The sequence below is a fragment of the Mastomys coucha genome, unplaced genomic scaffold (assembly GCF_008632895.1).
Source record: "Mastomys coucha isolate ucsf_1 unplaced genomic scaffold, UCSF_Mcou_1 pScaffold18, whole genome shotgun sequence".
Taxonomy (NCBI): domain Eukaryota; kingdom Metazoa; phylum Chordata; class Mammalia; order Rodentia; family Muridae; genus Mastomys; species Mastomys coucha.
In genome coordinates, this window is record NW_022196900.1 from 90,484,927 (window position 1) to 90,493,184 (window position 8,258).

Here is an 8,258-nt window from a genome sequence, read left to right on the forward strand (position 1 = left end):
AAAAAAAAAAAAAACCAACCAAACAAACAAATAAAAACAAAACAGGAGGCTCAGAAGCACTGTTTCCTTCTCGTACAGCAAACAAGAAGCAAATCATATGGTTGAGAAGGGAATGAGAAGTTAAGCTGAATTCTAAGCTTCTGTCAATTCAGTCCTACCCACCAGGGGCCAAAGGCTCCTGCTCACCTGGACTTGGGAATGCAGCTGCTCCATCTTCAGCTGTTGTCTCTCCACAATCTGAAAGGCAACGTTATCAAGAAAGGCTACAAGTACAATGCTGATGTGGCGATCCAAGACCATCTATAGCCCATTATGAGACCAGAGTGAGGATTGGTTGGCACAACCTACAGAAATCTACCTCAGATTCCTGATCTTTGCTGACTGTGCTCTGGCCGTAATAGAGGTTACAGAGGAATGCACTAGATCTTCACCTAATGACTGCAGGTCAGTGGACGGAATTCCCAATATACACGTTCTTCAAAAGCACAAAGTCAGCTTAGTGGGTCTCCCTATCCTGGGCTATCTACAATGGGAATGGGGTTCGAGCTTTGGTCACAGTAGCTATTCCAGGAGAGACTCTAAACAATGTCAGCTTTCTGTGCCTCAAGAGCTCGTGTAGTCTCTGAACCATTTCTGGATGTTTTTTGCTAACCTGTCTCACAGCAGCTTACTGGACCTCTGTTATTTGCCGAGTTGAGAAACTGAGCCATCGACCCCAGTGCTAATGTTTTGATGATCATTAGCAGTTTCTCTAGGACCTGAACCACAGCCACAGTGCACCTGGGATTCAGTGCATACCATTCTGGTTCATTTGATGGGCATCTTGCCCCTAATTTTTGTGTATATTCTTGATAAGCAATCTGCCTGTGATAAGACTGAATATCCAAAATGTAAACTTACTACACAAGGCTGACTTCTCAGAAGACAGCAAAGCTCTTGGGAAAAGACCCTGGGTAGCTTAAGACCCGGAACTCCTGGTTCCTTTCCAGTACACACTCTTCTTCCCTCCCGGCTTGCCCAGGCCAGACTCAGAAACCCTAGTCACCTTTCGAAGGGAATCACATTCCTTCTGCTGGGATTCCATTTCCACTTTGAGGCTTTCTCCATTGGCTTCCTCCATAGACTGTTTATCTTGAAAGCTGAAAGACAATTTCTTCTTCTAGAACTATGAAATCAGAACCACTGTGGCTTTTGTTTTTAAATTTTATTTATTTAATGTATGAATGCTCTGCTGCATATATACTCCCATGCCAGAAGCAGGCGTCAGATCCCATTACAGATGGTTGTGAGCTACCACCATGTGGTTGCTGAGAACTGAACTCAGGACCTCTGGAAGAGCAGCTAGTGCTTTTAATTGCTGAGACATCTCCCCAGCCCCCATTGTGGCTTCTAACTCTTGGTTCTACTATTTTCTGTGTCTTTGAAGCAAAACACATATGCCCTCCTACCCACAGCTAAGGGTATCGTGATACAGGCTGCCCTGACAGATGAAACTCAAACTCAGTTTTCTTTATCAGGAGCCAAAATCTATCAGCACAATATTTCAACTCTGGATGTGCCAAAGGTTCTTGCATTCTGTTTTCATATTAAAAAATAAAATTTGAGCTGGATGGTGGTAGCTCATGCCTTTGACCTTATCACTTGGGAGTCAGAGGCAGGTGGATTTCTGTGAGTTTGAGGCCAGCCTGGTCTACAAAGTGAGTTCCAAGACAGTCAGAGATACACAGAGAAACCCTGTCTCAAAAAGCAAAAGTAAAAAAAAGTTTAAAAAGTAAAAATATTAAAAAAATTTTGAAAAATACACAAGAACTTTCTCTCTCCCTCCCTTCCCCCCCCCCCTTTAGATTTTTCGAGACAGGGTTTCTCTGTGTAGCCCTGGCTGTCCTGGAACTCACTCTGTAGACCAGGTTGGCCTTGAACTCAGAAATCTGCCTGCCTCTGCCTCCCAAGTGCCGGGATTAAAGGCATGCGCAACACTGCCCAGCAAAAGAACTCTCTTAGCTGGGCATAGTGGTATATACCTGAAATTCTAGCATATCCCGGAAAACATATCACAAAACCCATCTCTTTTTTTTCTTGATGAATATTATGTAAGGCAGAGTCAACTTTGTTCCTATCCTAAGTTATCTTTAATAGTCAACTTACAATCATCTTAGGGGAACTCATTTTGAGATAACCTCAAAGCTTTGACTGAAGAATTTTCTAGATCAGATTGGCTATGGGAAGGTACCATCTCTAGTCAGGTGGTCTTGGGCTGCATATGCAATCTAGCTTGGCTGGAGACATGGTTCAGCCAGTATAAAAACACAGTGTTCTTGCAGAGGACCTGAGTTTTGTTGGACACCTATGTTGGGCAGCTCACAACCACCTGCCACTCCAGCCCCAAGAGGATCTGATGTCTCTAGCCTCTACAGGTGTCTGTACTCATGGGCATATACCAACACACACATACACATAGATAAATACAAATAAGACCTTAAAAAACAGTTAGCTAAGAATGAGCCTGTGTTTGAGCCAGGAAGTAGATTTCCTCTAGGGTCCCTGCCTTCTTCCAATGATGGATTATAAACTGAAGTGTAAGATGAAATAAATCCTTTCTTCCCCTATACTGCTTAGTCAGTATATTTTTATTATAGCAACAATGATGAAACTATATCAGTTTTCCTATTCTGGTTCCAACCAATGACTCCTCAAAACCACTTCTAGCATAATCCATCACAGAGATAAACAAGAGGGTACTGTGCCTGACAAAGAATGAGCAATCCAATCTACCCATTAGAAACATTCCCTCTAAGAGGTAAGAGGCTGCTGAAACCCATTTGTCCTTTTCAGAAAGTGTTACTAACTCCCAAGACACCTTGAGAGTACACCATAGTATTATCTTTGGTTCTCAGAGACTATCCTAGCATTCAAAAACAATTCTAAGGGCTGGGCGTGGTGACTTACATCTTTGATCCTAACACTTAGGGTGCAGAGACAGGTGGGTCAAGGACTGTCAAGGTTACAGAGTAAGATCTTGTCTCAACCCCCAGCCCCCACTAAAAACAAACTAAAAGGGCTGGAGAGATGGCTCAGTGATTAAGAGCTCTGACTGCTCTTCCAGAGGTCTTGAGTTCAATTCCCAGCAACTACATGGTGGCTCACAACCATCCATCCGTAATGGGATCTGACGCCCTTTTCTGGTGTGTCTGAAGACAGCTACAATGAATTACGCTGAAGGGGGTGGGGCTGGAGAGAGCAGGGGTCCTGAGTCCAATTCCCAGCAACTACACACATGATGGCTCATGGCCATCTATACAGCTACAGTGTACTCATACACAAAATAAATCTAAAACAAAAACAAACTATTTTCATTGTTTTGAAACAGTCTTAGCTGGCCTAGAATTATGTAGAGTAGGCTGGCCTTGAACTCATAAAGATCTGCCTGCCTCTGCCTCCCACGCGCAACTGCTTTGATTAAAGTTGTGTACTACCACACCAGGCTCTCAAGGACTGTTTCAAGCATTGAGATGGGTTCTCCCAATCATACTATGATAAAACCCCCACTACTCAAAGACAAATTCCTGCTCATGAGTAACTTTCAAGTCAAAGAAAAAAGCCCTTAGAAGAAAGGGGCTTTCACATTCCCTCAAAATGAACACTTTTAAACACAAGAGTGAGCACTGCACCAGGCCCAAACTCCTTCCTTCTCCCAGGTACACAGGGCATTACCTATGTCTAGCAGAGGAGAATTCTGCTTCTCTTTGTCTCAGACTTTCCAGCTGGACCTCCTTCTCTCTGCAGGTTGCCTGGGTGTCCTCCAGCAATGTCTCCAGCTCAGCCACTCGCTCTTGCAGTTCTGTGTTCTTTAACTCAGCATCCTTAAGCTAGGAGACAGGACCCCATGCTTAGCCAAGAAAGAGTGAGTAGCTATCTCAACATCTGGAGTTCTGAAGCTGGGTGTGGTGGCACATGCCTTTAATCCCAGCAAGAGGCAGGTGGCCTCACTGAGTTCAAGCCAGTCTGCTGTACATAGTGAGTTCTAGACCAGCTAGGGCTTTTCTATGAGAACTTCTTTTTCTCAGAAACAAACCAAGTTAGGCAGGCCTTTAACCCCAGTGCTCAGGAGGCTGAGGCAGCTAATCTCTCTCAGTTTTGAGGCAAGACTATTCTACATAGCAAGTTCTAGGACAGCCAGGACTACATAGAGAGACTGTGTCTCAATCGAAAAGATAAAATGTATCCAGTTGTAAATCTAGCTAGACTCGACTCCTTTGGGATGTTCCTTTCAGGAACTCAGGGATAATGGGACCTTCCCCTCTCCTTGCCACTCCCTGCTTACACCCAATACAGCCAGAGACTGCTGCTACCTGCTCGGTCTGTTTCTGATGGTCTTCTAGGGTGGGCAGATCAGCTAGATAGCGTTCCAAGGTTTCAATGCGCTGCTGCTTCTCCCGGTTCTGCTCTGACTCCTTCTGACATTTCTTTTTCAAGTTATTGATATGTTTATCACGACCTTTGACCTAGTGAAAAGAAGAAACATTGTGTCTGTTTTACTCATTCCTTTAAGGCTATGAACACTTTTCAGTGACTGCTGTCACTACTCTTGATCAGCAACTGAGAGGCAGATCTACATTAAAATGGTTTCTAAAGCAAACTGTTTGAAGAAATTACCAGAAATACTCTGGTGAACCACAGCTGTCAGGACTGTCTTTAATAGAAAGAGAGATAAAAGTACAAAGGGCTGATAGCACATGTGGATTAAGTATCTTTCACTGAAAAGGAGCTGTTTCAGAAATCTTGAAGCTGACTGACCTGGATGGATAGCAAAGGAATCAAAATCCCTTAAATAAATAAAAATTTGACATTATTAACAAAACAAAACAAAACAAAACAAAACAAACTGGTATCTGGGCTGGAGAGATGACTCAGAAGTTAAGAGCTGCCCTTGCAGAGGACCCAGTTCTATTCCCGGCATGGTCATTGTGGCTCACAACTACCTGTATGTCCAGTTTGAGGGGTAGTCTCTTCTGGGCCCCAAGAGCATTATATGAACATGGCACACTGACATATTTGTAGTCAAAACACAGGTATGCATTACAAACAAACTGTGGCACTGCCGCATCATAATCATCTGTCTGATAGGATAAACTCTTTAAGAAGAATGGCTATTTCTATGGATTATATCCATTTCGTTAAATTATTCTACCCCTTAAAGCATTGAATTCTCAGCAGGAACTCAATAAAGTGTTGTTGAATGAAGATGTTGTCTTTGGCTTACAAATAAGGAAGCTGGGGAACAAAAAACCAGGAGAATTGAGGCAGATGATTTCTGACAGAGCAGAGACACAGCCCTACTCTTTCCCACAAGGAAATGATAATCTGAAATACAGTCTGTAAAAGTGACTTCTCTACACAGAGAAACTCTGTCTCAAAACAAAATTAAACAAAAAAACAAAAGACTTCCCCTCAGATCTAAGCGGTGATCATCAAGCTCTAAAGCCGTACTTCTTACATTTCAGGTTGTACCAAAATCACCTGGGAAGGTTACTAAAAAATGATAAACCCATTCTTGGTTGAAATCCAAAAGCTAGTGATCACAATAGGGCTGGCGAGATGGCTCAGCGGGTAAGAAGAGCACTGACTGCTCTTCCAGAGGTCCTGAGTTCGGATCTCAGCAACAACATGGTGGCTCACAACCACCTGTAATGAGATCTGATGCCCTCTTCTGGTGCATCTGAAGACAGCTACAGTGAATTATGCCGGAGTGAGCAGGGCCGGAATGAGAAGAGGTCCTGAGTTCAATTCCCAGCAGCCACACACATGATAGCTCACGGCCATTTGTACAGCTACAGTGTACTCATACACATAAAATAAATAAAATAAATCTTTAAAAAAAAAAAGGGGGTGATCACAATAAAATGTAAATAAAATACTTAAAAAAAAAAAGAGAGACGACCTTATCTTAAAAAAAAAGTAAGAGGTTGGGCTGGAGAGATGGCTCAGTGGTTAAGAGCACTGATTGCTCTTCCAGAGATCCTGAGTTCAATTCCCAAGCAACCACACGGTGGCTCACAACCATCTGTAATGAGATCTGATGCCCTCTTCTACTGTGTCTGAAGACAGCTACAGTGAACTCATATAATAAAATAAATAAGTCTTTAAAAAAAAAGAAAAGAGACAAAAGTAGGTAACCTGGATGTGGCAATCTACACAAATACTCCCAGTTTGAGATACTGTTTTTCTAAATGACTTCAGTTTGGTTCCTAGCACTCATATCGAGCAGGTTTCAATCACCCGTAACTCCAGCTCCAGAGTTATCTAATACCTTGTACACACACACATATGTACAGATACAAATGTAAACCAATAGGACCAAAAACCAAGACCAAAGCCAAATAAAAAAATCCAGGGCTGTCTGAACTGGCTCATTGGTTAAGAGCGCACCCATGTCAGGTAGCTCATCCCCTCCTGTAACTCCAGTTCCACAAGATCCAATGTAGGAGGAAACTTCACATACACTTGCACACAGAAATAACACTAAAATCTTTTAAAATGTATGTGTTATATTTTTTAAAGACTTATTTATTTTATTTATTATATGAGTTCACTGTTGCTGTCTTCAGACATACCAGAAGAGGGCATCAGATCCCATTACAGATGGTAGTTGCTGGGAATTGAACTCAGGACCTCTGGAAGAGCAATCAGTGCTCTTAACCACTGAGCCATCTCTCCAGCCCAACCTCTTACTTTTTTTTTAAGATAAGGTCGTCTCTTTTTTTTTGTAAGTATTTTATTTACATTTTATTGTGACGACCCCCTTTTTTTTAAAGATTTATTTTATTTATTTTATGTGTATGAGTACACTGTAGCTGTACAGATGGCCGTGAGCCATCATGTGTGTGGCTGCTGGGAATTGAACTCAGGACCTCTGCCGGCCCGCTTGCTCCGGCATAATTCACTGTAGCTGTCTTCAGACACACCAGAAGAGGGCATCAGATCCCATTACGTATGGTTGTGAGCCATCGTGTGGTTGCTTGGGAATTGAACTCAGGACCTCTAGAAAAGCAGTCAGTGCTCTTAATTGCTGCTAAATCATCTCTCCAGTCCCTTTATTTTTATTTTTTAGTGACAGGTTCTCACTATGTTGTCTTAGTTGGCCTAGAACTTGCTATACAGACCAGGCTGGCAACAGACTCAAAGAACTATGCCTGCCTGCTTCAGCCTCCTAAATGCTAGGATTAAAGTCATGTACCCCTGTGCCTGGCATTTCCCCTTTTAAATGATTACTGTGTGAGGGAACATGTGGCACATGTGTGGAAGTCAAAGGAGAACTTTCAGGAGTTGGTTTTTTCCTTCCATTGTGGGAATTTTTTAGCAGAAAGTCTTATGCACTGACTCAATAGGATCGAGAACCACTGAGGAGATCATCTTTTTGCCTTGTTTGTAAGGGATTTCTTTAGATTAGGTTACTTGAGGTAGAAAGACCCACCCCAGGTGTGGTGGTGTAACACATGGGCTGGAATCTTGGACTGAATAAAAGGGCAAAAGAAAGTCTGCTGCGGCAGAAGCAGGTTTCTATGAAATCAAGGCCAGTGGCTCAATAGGTAAGACACTTGCCACCAACTCTGATGACCTGAGTTCAATTCCCAGGGCCCACACAGTGAAGGAGAGAGAACCCATTCCCACAGTACCTCTGTGTTACTTGTCCCACATGAACAAGTACAATTTAAAGAAAGAAGCACTGGCTGGGAGGTGGTGGCCACTACTCAGGAGGCTGAGGCAGGCAGATCTCTGGGTTTGAGGCTGGCCTGAGCTATAGAGCGAGTTCCAGGACTCTATAGTTCTACACAGAGAGACCTTGCTTCAAAAAAACAAACAAAACAAAAACAAACAGAGCATCACTGTTAGAAATGAATTTTATACAAGTAGCCTAGAGCTCAATTAGTCCCCCAAGAATACTTCTGCAGAAATCTGTGAATTAGAGAACCAATAGAAACTCACAATTTTAAAGACCCCCCCCCAATGGTGACAAATTTTCTCCTAAGGAGTTCTAAGAGCACTGACAAACTCATAATCTAGCTGCAAACATGAAATCTTTCTCTACTTCTCAGCAGGATAGAGATACCAAGCTGAATGGAGTTAGGTTCACCCACACACATTTAAACCTCTTACTATGTGCCATGTGTTACACCAGTGCCCAGGCTGTGTCATGTGTTACACCAGTGCCCAGGCTGTGCCATGTGTTACACCTGCGCCCAGGCTGTGCCATGTGTTAC

General features: G+C 42.9%; 1 protein-coding gene across 2 annotated transcripts in view; it reads right to left on the reverse strand.

Annotated features, from left to right (window-relative positions):
* Positions 1-8,258, reverse strand: part of Cep85 (centrosomal protein 85) — a 38,945-nt gene that overhangs the window by 7,868 nt on the left and 22,819 nt on the right. For both annotated transcript variants that reach the window (XM_031379002.1, XM_031379003.1), the window contains 4 exons: positions 4,350-4,502; positions 3,712-3,866; positions 1,046-1,139; positions 187-237 (listed from right to left, as the gene is read on the reverse strand). In XM_031379002.1, the coding sequence (XP_031234862.1) occupies positions 187-237; positions 1,046-1,139; positions 3,712-3,866; positions 4,350-4,502 (453 nt within the window). The remainder of the gene's footprint in view (positions 1-186; positions 238-1,045; positions 1,140-3,711; positions 3,867-4,349; positions 4,503-8,258) is intronic.